Here is a 20,700-nt window from a genome sequence, read left to right as displayed (position 1 = left end):
TAGCCGTTTAGCTAGCTGAGCGAGGCTACACAGGAGGTGTCTTGTAGGCTAGCCTTGGACAAATATTACCCACAATACACCGCAATATTTTCAAAAGGACGGCGGATCAGAAGCCAGCAGCTACTTCGGGGACAATTTTCATGTTTAAAAGGAAGTCAACTAATTTTAAATATTTTTTTAGATCCAAAGAAGTTATCTATTGTTGGTTAGTTGCTTATTAGTTGCAGCTTCGGTGGCTAGCAGGTAGTAACTCACTTATTTATTTAGTTTAACAAATACATACACAATTTAAAAAGTAAAAGGCTTGTTATATATTTATTTTGAAACAAATACATATAAAATATAACGTTATCTCCCGTGTCACGTGACGTTACGTGACCACCGTGGAAGCCGTTGTCACGTGATGCGTCTGTTCCATTTAACCGTTTTCTTTGACCAAGGAAGGACAGTGTCCTTGTAAGCAAGGCGCCTGGCCTCGCAAGACATCGCCGCGCAAGGCCAGGCGCCGTGACATTCAGAAACAACCTTAGACCCGCTCCCGTGTAATTTAAACCTGATTTTCATGGTTATATGTTATGAAGCCGCCAATATTTTTCAACATTTGGGCATCATTTCATTCATTTTCAATAATATTTTGATGGATATTTCTAGAAATTAATGGTAAAAACTACACATTGTCTGTTTAATCAGATCTTTTGTTTTCATCATCAATTTGTGGCAGCCATCATTGTTTCAATACATTCGTACAATCACACAAAAAATGTTTTATTTACATACTTCTACTCTTATAGAGTGAATTGGTGTGTGTGAAACTTAATCTATAGATTCAAGTTGTGATAATAAGTGATGCAATAAAAAGCTGTGTCTTCTTTACAGCACGTATCACACGAATGACAACGGTATCTCGCTTGCTGGATAAGAGCATCAGAATCTGACACAAAAAGGAAGGGGAACTACTCATACCTAACTCTAAATACCTAAACTGATGCCTCAAAATGCATAATAAACTGTCCATGTGAATAAATAACATAAAAGTATAAATAGCAAGGCTGGCAGACAGAAAAACACATCGCAAGATATTTATTTGTGCACAGGGACATGCATTCTTACCCTTCGTGACTGGATCTCCTTGACATATAAAGGCAATAAAAATTCCGACACTCCCTCCAATCTGACTCCTTCCTTGGTGACTCGCATGTTCCCCATGCCATCCTGAAAAGGAAAGAGAAAATAAGGTACGGGAGGGAGGAAAAAAAACATGCATCCTTATGCATCTCCATGCTTTCTTCGCTTGCTTTAATGCATTTTCTGTTGCTCAAAAAGACAGTTTAATTTCATATATTATTTTTTTAATGTGTTATTTTTATATATTTAATGAGAAAATAGTTTTTATATCATTTGAAAGCATTCAAAATTAAAAAAAATATATACACAGAAATCCACCTTGTACTGACTTCTGGTGGAGCACATAGTTTTTATTGATGCATGCTGAAGCAGTACATGAAGTGTTATCAACAAAGAGTTGACTTTAGCCTAAATCAATTACACATTAAAATACTCTGTGTGCAGAGTCTGGCCAAAAATGCAACATGGCAGCAACCAAAACAGGAGATTTTTCCTTTATCTTCATATTTTAAATGATCAAATGAGTTCATTTGTATCCTGATTGACATTTGTTTTGCAGGAAGATATCACACTCTGCATAAAAACAGCAACCTAACACATGTATGGACAACAGCTCAACTATAAATGCACCAAAGTAAAAGCAAATCTCAACACTCAAGAGTACAAGTCATATCGTATTCAACGTGTGCAGATCTTGTGGGTTTCATTGGATTTTAATGGGAGTTTTCTATTTTGTAGTAATTTTTTATTTCTCTATTATTATTATTATTATTATTATTGTTGTTATTATTAGTAGTATTATTATTCATCTTGCATCAGCATCCCCCGTAAACCCGTTTATTTGTATCCAATCACCACACCTGTGTTGTGTCAGTCATTCCCCCCTCTGTGTTTTCACAAGTAGCGTTTGTGGTTTCCCTCATGTCATCTGTGGTTTCATGTTGCATCACACTGCACCTGTACTCCCTGTTTATTTATTTATTTTTTAGGAGAGGGGGGATCCTGTCTTGGATGTGTGTCTAGTGTGAGGGCTTTTGTAAAATAAAATATTTGAGTTTGTCATCCCGTCTGCTTAAATCCTACATTTGGGTGTTCCTTCCACTCTGGATTATGACATGAACAGGTGTAGCACCAAATGATTTACAGAAAATCAACACACACAAAAAAAAAAACTACACTAGGAAAACATTTCCCAAATAATTGATTTAGTATTGTAACAGTGATACAACCATATTCAAATCGTTGCATTTGAATCCATAATATTGTGTTTTTACTCTTAAAATAAATGGACTGAGTCATGAAGCATGAGTAAAAATAATATTATTTTTTTTATTATTTAGAATGTTGTGAGAGAGCCCAGGCAGCAGCAGAATTGATAATGATAATGAAGTTTTCACACAGATTTTACTGCTGCATCCATTCAAGTCTGTGTTTCTGCTCATGAGTTAGCATTTTTTGAATTTCATCTCACTATAAACAAATTAAACAAAAACAATTGGCTTTCAAACCAGACATCTAATGAAATACATCAGATATCTGGCTAAGATTTACCCTCTGTTACCATTGCCACGGTTTTTGACTAAGACCGAATTAGATGTAAGTCAGGAATCAGGCAACAGTGAGTCTGAGCTAGCCCCTGCTGTGAGTCTGTAGTGAAACATGTCATCACAGCTTGGCTCGGTAGGTAGAGGGCAGCCCAAGGTCAAACAAAACCCTGAAATCCTCAGTGAAACCAACAATTCATGTTTATTAATGCCATAAAACAAAACAGAGATGCTGTTTCTGCATTGGATAAGCTGTCTGCTCAAGAAATTAAAATCACACACAGTTCATCTTTGGTATAGTGTGTGTGTGTGTGTGTGTGTGTATACATACATACATATATATATATATATACATACATATATATATACATATATATATATATATATATATATATATATATATACACATATGTATATATACACATATGTATACATACATACATATATATATATATATATATATATATATATATATATATATATATATATATATATATATATACATACATACATACATACTGATGTGTGTCATGTTTTGTTAGTTTAAATTCTAAAATGTAAATCAGTGTTTTAGACTTTTTGTGTGCACATTTTAAAACAGAGGACACCAACCTTTGTGAAGCTGAACGACACGAAGGTTCACCAGGCTGACACTGACGTTTGAACTAGAAAAGGTCAGAGCTAAACTAAACTTCGTGTGTAATAAAGACTTTAATGTTTAGAAGAAAATCAATATTAATCTATATTACTCTATATTAATCCATTTAAGATGAAAAATGATGACCGCAGATATATATATATTTTTTATTTTTTTTTTAAACTTGTGCTATTTAGAGAAAAGCCCTGTCGGCACCTTATGGGCCATTCCTATCTGTACCGGGTCGGCCCGGGCCGGGTAGCGTAGGTTGTTTACATATCTGGGTGGCCTGGTATTTTTCCGGGCCAACCAAGGCTCATTCTCGGCCCTCTTCTCGAGGGGGTCTGCTTCAGGCCAACCAGGGCCAACACGCCCACTGCTGACAGCAAATTCACACCTTCCATTAGAGCAAGCCTCTGATTGGTGGGTAGAATCAGCCCACATGGGCTTAAGGCAAGGATGTGTGGAATCAACCGGGCCAGGCTGGGGCCGACTGGGGCTACCCGGCCCGGGCCGACCCGGTACAGATGGGAATGGCCCATTATGTGGTTTCTGGGGGCAACATGGTGGCCACGGGCACCAGGGTTTTGACCCTAAACATCATAGGAAATTTAATGACTTGTTTGATTTACTAAGTCGTGCATTTATTAGTCTGCCATACACTGTTTAAAAAGAATCAAATACATCCTTTTCTCAAAATAAAGAACTTAAGTACCAGTCTGCTTGCATCTCAAAGAAGAGCCTAAATCTAAATTGTCCAAAGTTGATGCCAAAGCAGTTTAAACAAGTGCCGCTCTAAAGCTGAAACCATCTTTGTAGTTTTTCTCCATTGCAGCTCTTGTGCTTAGCCCACCCAACAAACATAGAGCGCTGCAATTAGCAAGACACAAAACTGATCAGGCCACTTAGGAGTGCAGCTGGACCGACCTGCAGAGCAAAATCGTTTTTCTATAGTTATGGTTGTTGGCTAGCACTCTGGAGCAAGTGCATTCCATACAACTCAAGAATTTACCCAAACTGTCTTACTGAAGATGTAAATACGATGTTGGACTGGGGCAAACGTCCTCCAATATTGTTAATGCTGTTCTGAAATTTGCCAGCTTTAAATAACACGGATTATATTGATGTTCAACTTGTAATTTTGTATCGCCATGACAACACACCGTTATGACTTAAGGATGAGCACAAAAGGAGACATTTAGGGAGCTACATCTGGTATCATTAAAATGTAGACTCTTGTTAAATGTCCATTTTACTTCCAGGGAATTCCATTAGAAAAAGATGCAAAGAACGACTTACTTCTTCACAACACAGAGGACATAAAAAGTCCCACAATCTTGCAGATAACCTCACCTTAACTGGCTTTGAGTACCATTTATTTAGTTTTTGTTGTGCTTTATATCACACCAGTGTTTGTGATAAACTGGTTTGCTCTGTCTGATAAATGTTGGCTTTGTTCCAGTTTGTGATCAGTTCTACAGCGTTTAACAGATTCCACACGAGTGAATGCACAACCGATTATTGGATCAGACGTACATGGAAAGATTAAATTCCTTAAAAACAGCCATGCGTGGTGTTATGATCGTGGGGGCTTTTGCAAGGGGAAGAGGCAGCTACTGTACCGGATCACGCTGGTGCTTTGGGAAGTGACAGGAGGGAGCATGGAAGTGTAACAGCTGTTCTGATAGTGAGCTTTTCTCCGTGCTTGGCGAGGCTTCTCGAGACCGTAGCAGGCATCGAGAAGAATAATCAATAAAACAAGGCCAAACATAAATTTTTGTTAAGACCAAGAGGCATAATAACCAAACAGTTGGGGGTTGGTTACCGTGTAAATAAAATAAAAAAATAAAATAAAAGATTTGAAGGTTTTACAGCACAAACGTAGTGAAGGTATACGTGACTTATGTTTAGTTTGAAAACTTTTTTCCCTGCTTTTGAGCAAACACTGACAAACAAAGAAATTATTTCACAAATAATCTTGGACTGAGGAAATCCTGTCAGTTTCAAAAGGTTGCCCAAAACCAAGCAAGCTTGCTTCTTTCAGCAATAAAACCCCAAACAGTTGAACCCACTTGCCTCCAGCTGGAATAAATGATCCTCAGTGAAAACAAATTAGTCACGCTCCCTTGGTTTCCAGGACTTTTTTCATGATCTCAATTATGGAAGAAACAGTCGGTTTTGCATTGAATTATCAATAGCTGTTGGATGCAACAAACCAACAGATCTTTTCAAAGTTAAATAAAAAGGTCAGGTTGAAAAGCTGGGAGGGTGGCACATTATGAAAGCATGAGAGGTCATCAGAAAGAGTTGTTCATTCACAAGAATCACATTAAGGAGTTGGTTAACAGAATCCGTTAAGTTGTCTCTCAAACAAGAAGAGCAAGGAGTCTTACAGCAGATGCACCTAAGCCCCCAGCAGAGTCCCCGTCTCAAGAGGTGATCTGGAATTCAATAAAACCAAGAAAAAAATGTGGGGAAGTTCCCAAAGATGTCCACCAATCTGATTATTTCCATGACATTGCAAGTGCTAAAAAAATGTTCAGTTACCGTATTTTCCGGACTATAAGCCGCTACTTTTTTCCCACGCTTTGAACCATGCGGCTTATAATGAGGTGCGGCTTTAGTCAACCAGAAAGGATGGATGCTGGAAAGTCCAATGAAGGAATGGTTAAAGGAGTGCTACGGAAAGCGCCCAGGAGGATTTTTTTCACAGTAAAACGGCGCTGCTTGTTTTCCCAGCTTCACCCCGGCATGATGACAGCAACACGGAGAGCGACACTGACATCTCCACAGAAAAGGTATGTGACGAAGCTCTTCTGAGGCTGTTCAACTCCAACACTGAAGAAGATGACTTCAGTGGTTTCAGTGCGCAGGAGAATGATGAATAAACTAATTAACTTTTCTGTTTTGTTTGATACTGATCAGTTCTGTTACGTTCAGTTAAACTACGTTTTCAATTCAGTAGATATCTGCGGCTTTTAGCCCGATGCGGCTTATATTGAGGTGCGCTCTATAATACGGAAATTACTGTAGCTTGTCCAATCAATAGCTTTTGTATGAACCAACCATAACCACTTACATTAGTCAAAACTCCCTACTGAGCTAGGTCAGTAAAGTATCTGAAACACAAGCTACAAACGACTTTACAAAACACGCAAACAACCAATGGTGCCAATATTCTAAAAACAAAACAAAAACATGTTTGCCAAACCTTTAGGGAACCTCACCAAATCAATGAGGTAGGGTCTTTCAAAAATTAAAATACATGGGTAAGTTTGATGGGAAGGAACACAACCCTAACCCTAAACCTATCATAACCCTTTAGGGTTCATTGCAGTTAAGCCAGGAGGCAGAACAGGAGGTTGCAAAGCCCGAGATGTTTAGGTTGTCTTTGGGAGATGTCAGGTTGGGTAAGATCAAGTATGAGTACTTCAGAGGGACAACTCATGTTAGATGTTTAGAATATAAAGTCAGTTGGTTTGGACATATCCAGAGAGGAGACAATGTTTACATGGGTAGAAGGATGCTTAGGTTGGAGCCACCAGACATGAGGCAGAGATGAAGACCAAAAAGGAGATTTAAGGATGTAGAAAGAGGACATGGAGTTGGTGAGAGGGTAGAGGATGCAGAAGATGCAGTTAAATGGAGACAAAGAATTTGCTGTGACGACCCTTGAAAGGAAAGGCCAAACGAATGCCAGGGTCTCTCTATATAACTGACTAACCTCAAAAACCTAAATTCCAATAAACGCTAGGGCTGTAGCGAAGCCTCGACGAAGTCGACGGCTCGATTCTAAAAATTTGTCGACGTCAGATCCGGAAGTCGACGCACCGCGCCCACTTGTTGCATCCCCAGGAGTTTGTAAATAGAGGAGGAATCTGCCCGTTTTTCCTCTAGTTCGCCCTCTTCTCCACCTTCACTAACATCTCCGCCAAATACCGAAGACCCGGAACAACGTCCGTCCACTACTAGATTATTTTCCTGTTTTGCCCCTTCGTCTCCCGGCAACGGACAACAACTTCCGGGGTCAGATGCGCTGCTTCGTGCCTACCGCAGATGTAGAAAATCACCGGGAGCGTTTCTCCCTTCATAAAGGAGCTTCTTTCAGACATGAGGAGAGCTGTTTTGGTGGTAGCAGTCTCTCCTCCGTGCTGGTCTGTTTGCTGCTGGGTGTTTTTGGTTTATTTAAACTTGGTAACTTGAACTTAATGTTGGTAAAGCTACTGTTAGCATCTTCGCTAACAGCTTCTTGCGTTTGGATAAGCTGTTACGTTTTGGTTTAGAGTTCATGTTTTTTGTGGGGTAGATCTCCCTTTCATTACATTTAGAGTGTTGTGGGTTTTCGGTTTAGTGTAAAATATCACCTGAGTTTGGTTTAACCCGTAACACCACTCGCCTCACGCACACAAGTGACCAAAACAAAGCAGCATGGAGACACTCCATCTTCTACCACCTCTCAGGCAGCAGCCTGCACTCCCAAGTTCTACACGTCACCAGAACATAACCAACCAACACAATAAACGCAGTGTTATACAAAATGGAAGGCCTGTAGTGTTTATTCTCTTACAGTAAGAATTTATCAATTTTTTTGAGGAATTTATTTGAGATTTTCTGGTTTTTGTTAATTGTGCAATAGAAAAATAATCATTAGATTAATTTTCTAAATAGTCATTAGAATAGTCGACTATTCGATAAAATAATCGTCAGAATAATCGTTTTAAAAATAATCGTTTACCCCCAGCCCTAATAAACGCACACCTAAACTTCGTTCTACAGCTTCATTCATGACAACCACAAACTCCATTAAAAACCCTATAGATAAAAATGAGATATTGTTAAAACTAATATGTTTGTAAAGATAGATGTCCCATTGCTTTGGGTAAAGTACCATACCAAAGGGTTGAGTGGTTATGTGGCAACACGTATAGCTGTAATTTGGCTTGGTTGTACCCCTTAGTCCCTTAACCAGGTTTTCAACTAAATTTGGTGTAACTTATTAAACTAACCATTGGTTTGGACCTGTTTTCATCTGACCAGACAGGGTCACAACAAAGCCATGCACACTTGTAGCAATGATTGATGCTTTCTCTGAATTTAAAGAACAAGTCATCCCTGTACCAGAGTCTTACTCCACCTACAATTCCTAATTGAAAAATGAACCAAATGGAGGGATTGACTAGCGGGACGAGAGGGTGGCGCTGAAACAGTGAGAGTGACACACACACACACACACACACACACACACACACACACACACACACACACACACACACACACACACCAACATCACCACACGTGCCACCGTTCACTTATTTTCCATATGAGAAATAAGTCATGGTCAAACACATGTACATGTACACGCACACACAAACACACACTGCTCAGATATAAAAGCAGCGGACGGGTTCCTCTCTTTCCAGTCAGCTCTTACGTCTCCAGAATAGCGAAAAAACAGAATGCAAGTTTACAGGGCTAAAAAAGCAGTTTTCTAAACCACTTTGCCTCCTGCCTTGGATTGCACATATGTTGTACTGTCATTTAAATGAAAAGTAATGATATGTGTTTTTACCATGCCTGTCAGGTACTTTGAGATTTGTCAGCTTGTGAAAGTTCCTAATTAGCATGAGTACAAATCAGACATCGACATGTCGCATATATGACGTCACCACTGAATCCCCTCTCCCCTAGCATAGCTGCTACTTACCAAAGGGCCAGATTTATGGTGGTTTTATCCTGAAGGAAGGTTTTCAAGTTTGCTAAACTTACAGCCATTTTCCCTCCGTTTTTCTCCTTGTCTGGGTCGATAACGTCACTTTCGTGATGCATATTTTTAGTCTTGGACATTTTTTCACACAAAACTTAAAATAACGTTTCCCTTTGTTCGAAAAGGAGAGCTTTCTTGGTATCAAATTGTCTATTTAAAATTCAAGGACATCATTTGTGAAATCCATGGCACAAGCGGAATTAGAAAATAGCGTTTTTAGTCCCACTTGCATTCATTTTGTCGTTCTTCCGGGGACCAATGGTCCTGAAGTAGATGGGCGTGACTTGGGCTCCCTATAGTGTATTTCTTCACCAGAAGAGGGAGAGGAGCAGCTCTGAACCGTATCGGCTCATGAGTGGCCAAAGTAGCTGGGGGCGTGGCCAAGACTTACCTCTAGGGCAGTGCAGAGCAGCCATGTCAGAAATACTGACAAAAGTAGATAGTTCTAGATTAACCAATGGCAATGGCCGATGTGGCTGATTCTAATTCAAATGTAGAGCAGACTTTTAAACTGAAGAGGGCGCTAGACTGATGGCTTTAACAGAATATTTATAAAATGCACTAAACTGCCAAAATAATGACTTCACATGTCTTTGGCACTATCAGACACTCGTTTATACAGCTAATAGGTAGAAAATAATTGATTTGTAATTTGCTATTTAAATGTAAAGTTTCTGTATCATAGCAAAACCCCAGCTGCAGCTCAGTTCACCTTCGCCCTAAAAAAAAAGAAAATGTCATCCTATTCACCTACCTAGAGGTAAAAATGGTATATGTTTTTTGGATGGACTGTTGCTTGGAGAATTTCGGATGCAAGAGGCACATGCTGGTAATAGAAGCAGAATGTTGTCTAAGATCAGCAGTGTGCCCCTTCAGTTTCCACTGAAGTTACACTCTCCTGCTACGTTTTAATTTTCTTTTAAATAGTATTAAACTTGTCTTTATATGTTTTTAGAATATAAGTCTATGTACAAATATACCATAACTGGATCAAGTTCAGGACAGCCTCCATCAGAGTAAAGTCAACGTGTTTGTGTACAATAACTTTTTTGACATCCAAACCAACAATTCCATAAAAATGTTTCCACCTGCTGTATTCCCCCCCTGCCCCCCCCCCACCCCCCCACACACACACACACATTTTCCAAGAGTGTCAGATCGATGGAGGCTTTTTTGGTGTTGTTACATCTGCAGCCATTACTCTGACTATGCAGTGGAGCAAAGAGCTTATTCAATAAGCAATTACACATCAGGCCTAGCTGGGGAATCACAAATTAACCCACTCACTGTAACATGCACATACAGTAATCCCTCGCTACTTCGCGGTTCGTTCATCGCAGATTCGCTGCTTTGCGGATTTTTTCTTTGGAGCATTTTCCAGGGAGAATTCGCAGATTCGCGGTACTTTTCTATGCGAAATATCAAGAAATTCTTGTTTTTTTTTTTTCATCAATTTCATCATAAAATGCACTTTTTGTAATAAAACTAAAAAAAACAAGTAAAAAAATTGTTTTTTTATTGAGTTTTACCCACAAAAAGAGAATGTGATCATAGTACTGTATGTCAGACAGGTCGGCTGGATTCGGGAGTTGAGCTTGCAGGGAGCGTGGTTTCACAGACGCGGAAGTGAGAGCGTCGGTGAAACGCCGGCTGATCTAGGAAACCCCCGAGCGTTCGAGCGTCAACGAAGTGACACGGAAATGCCGGGCTTTCCAGAAGTAAGTAAGATAACTTACTATGAGCTGATAGTTCGTTGGATTGATCGGTAGGTTGGAAACTCTGATCATGAATCTGAAGAAACGATGACTGAGTGGTGAGCTGGAAAGGCGACTTCCGTTTATAGCCGCGATTTGTGACGTAGGTGCGACGTGGAGGGAATCCCCGCGAGGGGCATGCTGGGAGTCCCTACTTCGCGGATTTTCACCTATCGCGGCCAGGTCTGGAACGCATCTACCGCGATAAACGAGGGATTCCTGTACACACTTATTTAGAAACACCACCACAGAGCACACAGACTAGGAAGAGCCTTTGGTTTTAATAAACCACAGTCACTTCGCAGTTAGCAACAACTTCCTAGTCTCTCTTCATCTCTCACTTCTTTTTGTCTTTCAAATGCAAAAATTCTAAAATGATAGAATTAATCAGGTGGTTGATTCCAGATCACTGCTCACAAATTCATTCTGGTTGAACAGCATGGCACTTCCTCCTTCTGTTTCTTGCACACTGCTCATTGTTTTGCTTCATTTTCAATCGAGTGCATTATTGGCATGAACGGTGCGTTAACCATATTCCCAAAGCCTGAAAGACAGAAAGAGTTTGTCCACTAACAAAGAAAGACGCAGCATAATTTCTTCTTTGTTATTTTTTTAATCACTCTTTCTTTAAATGTGTTTCCAACAGCACTTTTCTGTCTTTTGTCAACAATATTAGTATTAGATGGCTGACAGGAAGCTGAAATACACTCAGTGACACATTCCAGCCACACCATACTTGCTTTTTGTAATTAGATAGGGTTTTTAAATCGATTAGTTTTTTATGGAAGCATTTAAAAATGTTACTTTATTCTAATTTATTTCTGAGCAAAGCAAAAACAAAAATGACAAGAATGGGGAAAAAAATTATACATTTTTGTCACAGGAGTAGCTTTTGGACTATTTTCAGACAAAATGTGAAAACAAGCAGCAGAAATTGAGTAAAAAAATTCAAAACAATAGTGGATGTAAACACACACACACACACACACACACACATATATATATATATATATAATCAGTTATGTTTTACTTGTATTTTCCAAATCTTAAAAAATGGTGTCAAATGTTTCTTAGGCTTTTTGATTTCTTACAAATCTTATTTCTCTCTTTCTTTCTTTTGCAACAAAACTTATCTTGATTCTTTATGTTAACTTTCAATAATATATTTATCAAGTGCTTTGCACACAATTCTTCCCACTTAAAGGGATTCCAGCAGTTTTGTTGACAGTTTAAGTACCTTCTAGAACGAGTGGTTTCTGAGCTCTGGCCTGACGTTCTTGTATACTTGAGTATATATGTTCTTGGCAAGGACACCAGGACGCCTGTTCTACTGAATACGGGAGTATGAGGCATTTGGAATAGAACTGTACTCCATTGCATCATGGCATGGTTGTGGTTAAAAAAAATTACCTGACATAAAAATAAAAGTTTAGTCATAACAAAATGACAATGAATCCAATTTATTTGTATAATAAGTGGTCCACTTTTGACCAAAACTGATAAAATACCAGCATTTTCAGCTACTAAATGAAGAAAAAAAATCTTTTTCATCAAAACAGGGCTATTAAAGGTACCGTTGATTTTATTTTGATAGGCGGTTAGTTAATTAGCATTTTAGGGGATCATGAATTGTAAGAAAAAAATAAAACAAACATTCACAGCTAATTTTACTGGTTACACACAGTTATTTACATTAACAGGAAACTTGTATTTCTTGATTTTTATTTCTGATTTAGAACACTATGTTTATGAGCTTTCTCCTAAGCCGTTCAAAGCATAATGGTGTGCAACGCACTGCATTGGGGGATGGTGTGCCAGCCAAGTCCACAGAAGGATGCATCCAACACATCTTTGATAAAGTGGGTGGAGCAGGAACACATCCGGGAACTTTGAGCATACTTGCATGAAAGTGTTCTTAGGATTGGAACAGTACTTGGGCCAGCATTGATGACGTTTCACAAGCACGTGAGTACACAAGTACAGACAAGTGCACATACAGTATTAAAAATGGCCTCTATCACTTTAAGAAAATAAGCTGGTGTTGGCTAGCCCACCCATCCCCCACTAACTCTGCTTTAAGCTGAGAAGCTCTGATATCTGGGAGGGGCTATGAGAAGAGCCACTGAGCCTTCTCCAGCAGCTTTCTCTATCATGTGTTTGTTCGGTCCTGTTTGGGACATCTCTAATGAGGACTTTTTAGAAACAGCTTATTTTAGGCTCATTCTTCCTAAAACCAAACCCTGACAAAACAGATGGAAATTTTATCATTTTTTTGTTCACATTTTAATTGTTTATAGAGGCAGCAGAGACCCACATGGCAGCACAAAATAGCTCAAAAGGTACATTTTGCGTACTATGTTTCCTTTTAAAAAATTTCAGTTGTGTAATTTCTAAAATTCAGAAGAAGGAAAAAACAGAAATTATTTGGTGCAACAAGCTTTATCAGTATTTTATGTCACATGTTTTATGTAAGCATAAGTAGTAAGTTGTTATTTTTTTCAAAGTATTTTCTTGAGCAACTGCATTGCTCTTCATCAGCAGCCATGAAACCTTTAAAAAATAAAAATGACAACAAAAAAAAGAGACACTGATGGAGATATACAAGCATTTAATTTTAAACCAAAGATGATTAATTTGAACCTAAATACCCATTCCCATACCCATCACTAACATTTAAATACAATGCAAGTAAACTAGTTTCTCAAGAAAAACTGTATTTTTTTGGACACTTTACTTTTCTGTTTCTGGTGCTGTGAAGCTTGAAGGATTTTTACTGCAATTTTTTAGCTTTTTTCACTTTTTGAGCATTTGTTATGATGCGTAACCATGGCAACAAGCTGGTTTACAATCGGGAGCAGTTGATTAACATTGGAAAGGCTGAAATAATACCTCAACTGAAACCACAAATCCCAAATGAGCTAAAACGCAAGAAGCGTGGATGCAGAGCGGGAGCAAAACGGAGACAAAGAAAGAGGAAATTCAAACCATCTCTTCCATCGATCATAACGGGCGATGTGAGATCACTGGCCAACAAGATGGACGAACTCCAAGTCCTTTCAAGGACTCAGCCAGAGTTTCGGCAGTTTCGGAACCGCTGGAGGAAATAATGCAAAGAAGGATTCTCCAGAGAATCAAGAAAATGATGGACAACCCTGAGCGTTCTCTTCACAAGACTGTCCGGCAACGGAAGAGTGTCTTCAGTCAGAGGCTTCTTCAGTTTGGCTGCAACACTGACAGCTACTGGAGATCCTTCCTGCCAACAGCCATTGTAATATACAACAACTCTTTGATGACTTGATTATTATTATTATTCTGAGCTACTACAGCAATCAGTTTCCCTCTGGGATTAATAAAGTATTTTTGAATTGAATTGAATTTGAATTTAATGTAATTGAATTGAATTGTTATGCAGGAACACAAACACAAACTTGAATCCTAAAACACTTGTAAATCTATTTTTTGTGACATTTCTCTGGAATAAATTTTATAAAGTGAGGGGAATTCATCACAGCTGCCTTTGAAGTAGCTAATCCTAATAAAATTATCAGACAAAGTTTATTTTTGCAAAATGCTGACAGCAGTATTCTAAAATGAGTGTACCACAGGGATAACTCCCAAGACACTGGTTATTTAGCATTTTAAAAAACCTTTTGGCTCAAAGGGTGCATTTTATGCAGACGTTCCATGTAATTAGCTCACAACTGTATACCCTCTCCAGGCACTATTTATCATATATTAAACTAAATTATATTCAAACAAGATTTTTGTACAATCAAGCTTGTAAAACTGAATGCACCCACATGCCTATATGCACTCGTTTCTTTGTCCTTTAGCGATGCAGAAAAAGAAACATATTTAATACAAAACTCTTTTAAAATCTTTCTGTTTCTTTACATGCAAACATAACATGTGATCTACTAGATGACACCCTAATCAGTGAGTTGATAACAGTAACCGCTAATCAAAGGGAAAATAAAATCTACATTTAAACACTTCAGAGCTTCATGAGTACAATTTAATAGTATGACTTCACAAACGTTATTGAATTCCTGCCAACAATAAATATGTATTTGTAGCATGGCAGAGTCGGCTCTACTGAGGGTCTTAAATGGTATCTATCACTTGATCAGGGTACATCTGTGGTGCTTCTGTTGTTGGCTCTTCAGGCAGCTTTTGATACGGTTAACCACGTGATTCTGCTAGATCACTTGGAACAATGGGTTGGGATCAAATGGTCTGGGACCTCATTTATCAAGCTTGCTTACGCACAAAACGGGGTCGGAAAACTGCGTAAGCAACTTTACACACGAACTTTGGGATTTATGAAAGAAAACTTAGTGGAAAAATGTGCACAACTTTAAGTTGACTAAGGACCTGGCTCACGCACATTTTGGACATGGAGAGCACCTGCAGTGCTGCTGCTGAGAAGATACAATTATGAAATCCTGCAGCATTATCACTTGTACTGCTTTGTTTTCACACAGAACAAGACCCCCCCCCACACACACACACACACACACACGCGCACACACACACACACACACACACAGCCACACACACACACACACACACACACACACACACACACACACACACAGCCTGAAGCGCAGAATACGGAATGCAGAATATCAGCAGCGGGACAGATTGAGACTTAGACCCAATTGATCATGCGCCCTGCCTACATGGACAAGGGTGACTGGTTATCGTGAATGACTTTCACCTTGGAATCTAAGGATCAAATCCCGATTGGAATTTTTTTTTATATCTGCCAAAGATCTCTCTGAAGAATTCACAAAATCGACCGCTTCAGCGACGCTGTGCCACTTGGTGGATTTTCTCTTATTTGTTTTGCAAAAGCACTTCCTTTCATTTCTCCACCTCGCCCACCAGTTCCTCAACTTCTGCTTGTGAAATAGCGCTTCCTTGATCTGCCTTGATCTACGGTCGCCATCGTCATTGGCAGAGAGCTGCAACAGCCGGCTTATGTATATGCAAGAGATCCACGAGCCACTTTGCATTGACTATTTATGGCAGTAAGTGGGCGTGGTGAGGGTGGGATGTGACTAAAAAGCAGCCGAGAACCTTTCTAGATAGTTTCTGATTTATCAAGCGGAGACTGCATGCAGCTGTGCGTACTCCATGTTTGATAGATCACAAACCTACTTGGCGTAAGTACTTTTTTTTCTTTTTTTTTTTTGCTGAGCTTGAGTTTTAGTAAGGAGTCTACGCAATGTTTAATAAATGAGACACCTGGTCTGGATTGGTTTAGATCATATCTCCACAACAGGACATTCTGTGTTAAACTAGGTGATGTATTTTCTTCTTGGGAGAGGCTCCGCTGGGGGATCCCACAGGGGTCGATCCTTGGTCCTCTTTTGTTTGCCATTTATCTGCTTCCTCTGGGGTCAGTCTTTCGTAAAACATGGCCTAGCGTTCCATCTTTATGCTGACGATTACCAGATTTACTCTCCATTGTGTCAAGAGAAAGGTCTCTCTATCCAGTCCTTTGTGTCCTGTCTCAGTGAGGTGAAGTCTTGGGTAATGGCCAACTATCTGCTTTTAAAGAGCAAGTCACCCCCAAATCACATTTTTTTTGCTGATAAACTATATAAAGGAGTGTCTAATCATGCTACAGACACGTGTCGTCAATAATTTGGCAGTTCAGTGCATCTTGGTTAAAATTCAAATATTCTGCCTAAAACTGCCAGTGTTGCGCCGTCGTCAGGGAAAAATTCTGCACTGTATTTGAATTTAAATCTGCCACCGCTATTGGCTAAGAGGTATGCTATGATGTCATCTGGTATATTATGATGTCATAATTCCATTGTGAGCCTCGGTGTGTTTGTATTTGTTAGCGGCTCCGCCCTCTCGGTCTGCCAAGCAACAGCATTTGTGGCATTTTTCAAACATGAAGTGGGAGTGAAGTACGTTTCTTGTAGGGGGTGACTTGCTCTTTAAATGAGGGAAAGACAGAGCTCATTGTTTTTCACCCCAACAGCAGGGCTGTGGGTCGTTATGTTGATCTTTTCCCTCTTACTCCCTACTCAAAACCAGTTGTCACCAGTTTGTGGGTGAAAATTGACTAGACTTAAATTTGCTGCTCACATCAACTCTGTGATCCGGTCCAGTTTCTTCATCTGAGACGCCTTGCAAAAATCAAACCTATGCTGTCGAGAGCCCACCTGGAGCGGGTACTCCATGCTTTTGTAATTTCAAGGCTTGATTACTGCAACTCTTTATATGCAGGACTGTGTCAGTCATTACTGCGCCACCTACAGGTTGTGCAGAACAGCACAGCCAGGTTCCTGACTGGGACCAGAAAACGGGACCACATCAGTCCGGTTCTGGCCTCCCTGCACTGGCTTCCGGTCTGTTATCGTTCACACTTTAAACTCCTGGTCTTTGTTTTTAATTTCTTCCAGGGTGTTGTTCCCCCCTATCTAGCAACTCTCCTGAACAGACATTCCCTGCTTATGTTTATTTCCCTGTTTTCATTGGTCTCTTTATCCCTTGTTTTATCCATTTGTTTCTACTTTAATGTTTGACCTTTTTTTGCACTATTTGAATTGCTTTTATTATCTAGTTATTCATTGTGTTTCACATTTTGTATGTACTGTGTTCAGCGCCTTGGGCTTCCTGACAGTAAAGCGGAAGGCGCTTTCTGAATAAAGCTTTGATTGATCGATTGATTGGTTTACTGAATTGACATGAAAATGAGTGCAAACACTTCTCACTGCATGTATATGAGTAAAAACATCTCTTGAATTGGTTTAAACCCCGTCATGGTCCTCTATAGGAAACAATGGGACAGCTTTATTTGTATTGCAGACCTCTCTCTCTCTCTCTCTCTCTCTCTCACACACACACACACACACACACACACACACACACACACACACACACACACACACACACACACACACACACACACACACACACACACACACACACACACACACACACGTAATAATGCCTAAACACCAACAGGACAGAAGAAAATCCTGCAGGATTCCTATTTTTCTTGGTAAAAGAAAGTCATACATGCCAGCTTTTATTTAGCACATACCAAAGTCACCTGATGGCAAAATCCAGAAAAGTCATTTCCAAACTAGCAATGTAAAATGTGTGTGTTTGGTGTGTGGAAGGTCAAAGGAGTTGTTGAGTTTGCGGACGTCCTCTTCAGCGTTGTAGTTGTACAGATAATGATGGATTCCCCCATCATGGCGAGGTTAACTGGCAGACTGTCCCATTAGGTGAGAGAATGCCATATGCAAGGTTATGCATGCAGAACCGCCCCACCAATCAAACACAAAACACAGACATGTTTGTCACCATGACTTTTAGGTGTCCACACATTTGTATACATAGACACACAATCTATCCTTTTGTCCCAGGTGTGATGGATAGGCTGGTAAAATAATTTGCAGGCCCTCAAATATTTGGGGCCGTTGTAATTGTTCACACAACCTTTTATGTCATCCCCAGAAATCTCAGCGAGAAAGGGAGTGAAAAACAAGAAACAAAAGGTGTCACCTTGTGCTGAAAAAAATGACGATGGGAAAAAGAAAGCAAAGATAAGAACACCCCAAAAGGACCGACCGTCGAACAGACACAAAGGAGAGTTAATAGTTTCAGAGTCAGGATTTATACATAGAGATTTACTGAAGGGTGAGAAATGTGCAAAGGTGAAAGGAAAAAACTTAGAAATGACATAAAACTAGTGGCATTAAAGAGGATATGCTGCTGTGAGATAGCAGGTTATTTACATTAGACAGATTGTTGTCTTAAAGGTGTGGTTCACCAAAAAACATTTTTTTAATTATTATTTCTGATTATATCTCTGAGGTTTTCACACAGGCTGAACATGAAAATAGTGTTCTAAACCTATCTCCTGCATTAGCTTCTGATATACGGGGAAACTCTAGAATTTGAAAATCATGACAGATCTACATCACACTGTCACTTTGCATTCATGGACTCACCCATCTTGACTCACAACGGTGAAGGCTGTTGTTGTTTTATTGTCCAGGAAACAGCAGAGGACGCCTCATCTCGTTTAAGCTAGCATTTAGCTTCAACAACTTCACCACATAGCAGAAGCTCTAGGCTTATGTTATTTGTGGAGACAAAACATCCACGTTGCAAGTCAGTGGTAGAGTTGCATTGCTGTTATCCAGTCCGAGGCGAGATGTTCAAACATCAGGAAATAAGATGCCAAAACCTGCCATCTGAAGCTCAGCTTTGATTTCACATACTTGGCCCTGCTGAGCCAGGGGGTTGTGGGCTTTTTTGTGTCCTGAGTTCTGCCTACAAGGCATTCATTCCTACTAGAGACCAATGCAAATGAATAGATAAAATGAGTAATCCAATCCGTTAAGATTGTACATAGCCTGCATGACACTAAATATCAAATATTTTTGTTTAATATTTTGGTTTTTGGCTGTCTTTTTTCCTAATAACAAGAAAGTAACCTAGAAATGTACATGTACAACCAATGGTCTTTCATTATGCATATTTTATAAGTGTTACATTTTTAAGTGAATGAAATGGTGCATTCAGCTTCTGTGAGCATTGAGGATCAGACATTTTCTCCTCAGTTATACCGGTACTCTTGCTGATGCTACGAGAAAGAGATGCATGATTTGTCAGCTCTCCCAACAGGACACATTTTAACCTCTCGTATGTGCTTGTCTGTGCTGACCACAGCTGTACGAGCTCAGACAGCCTTTGTTGTCCCCAGATGAATAACTTACTTGTCTCCCATAGGCCTGCACCTTCCTCTCAGAGTCCCCATGACTGAGAAATGCCAGGAAAGAGTTCCCTGCTGCTTTGCTCCCCCCCCCCAAAACAAACCACTCACCCACACAAAATCACAACGGAACAAGTTGACAACTGCAGTTAACATCACCTTGCTTTCATCAACAGCAGTGTCCTTCTTCACTTTTGGAGGCTGTGCGGCAGCCAGGGTGACAAATAACAGCAAAGGTCTGAAGCCTCTTCAGACTTGTGTTTGTCTGCTTGCTTTGTTCCTGTCAACCCTCATGTTCTAAACAAATCTAGAATGTGAGGTCTATGGGAAGAGACGAGAACTAATTCTCAATGGTCTCTGTTAGGTAAAGGATACCCAAAGATACCTAGAAAGGCTGCTCGGAATAAGTTTTTGACTTCTTGAAGAAAGCGTTCCAGATGCCCCCCCCCCCCCCCCCAGGAAGTTCATGCTTCTACCGATTACTCGTGAAATGTGTTTAAATAATGTCAATAAGATTAAATTACAATCATACTTCTTTAAAGCTTCTCAGGTATTTGACTCTACGTTGTAATAACATACCCCTCATGCTAAACAAAGCCTGGTTTCTTGTATGAAGTCCTTTCCACAAAAATAAAAGGGTCACAGCAAGCTTTCATGAGTTTACAAAACAAGAAATAACCATCACAGAGATCTGGCGGAAAAAGGAGTGGGCATCATGCAAAGATCAGAGCAACAACAATGTGCAGTCTTGAAAGAGAATCATCGATGGGAACAGACTTATGCCTGCAGAAAACGCTGTTTTGGTGAAAATCAAACAAAACAGTGAAATCAACATCCTCCTACTTCAATTCATGTCAACACACACACACGCGCACGCACGCACACACACACGCACGCACACACACACACACACACACCAACAAACAGCAAATTAAATTAATATTTAAAGTGGGTAAAATTGAACACCAATATGTGAACATATTATGAAGCATGGCAGAGGCAGTATTATAATTTAAAACTGATTGATGTGTTGAAGTTCTTGAATGAATAGGATTGTGCTGCTATTTTAACTAAATACTTAGTGAACCTATCCTGAAACACAGAAGTACTTTTATAAGAGTTATAAT

At 39.6% G+C, this 20,700-nt stretch overlaps 1 protein-coding gene across 2 annotated transcripts in view; it reads right to left on the bottom strand.

The window, feature by feature from the left end:
• The window catches only part of LOC107391070 (zeta-sarcoglycan), a 547,146-nt gene that overhangs the window by 176,203 nt on the left and 350,243 nt on the right, over positions 1-20,700 (bottom strand). For both annotated transcript variants that reach the window (XM_070550008.1, XM_015968123.3), the window contains exon 3: positions 1,111-1,212. In XM_070550008.1, coding sequence (XP_070406109.1) covers positions 1,111-1,212 — 102 coding nt within the window. The remainder of the gene's footprint in view (positions 1-1,110; positions 1,213-20,700) is intronic.

Source organism: Nothobranchius furzeri, chromosome 4 (genome assembly GCF_043380555.1).
Source record: "Nothobranchius furzeri strain GRZ-AD chromosome 4, NfurGRZ-RIMD1, whole genome shotgun sequence".
NCBI classification, from domain to species: Eukaryota; Metazoa; Chordata; class Actinopteri; order Cyprinodontiformes; family Nothobranchiidae; genus Nothobranchius; species Nothobranchius furzeri.
Note: the sequence above shows the minus strand (reverse complement) of the source record. Positions and strands in the feature narration are given on the sequence as shown.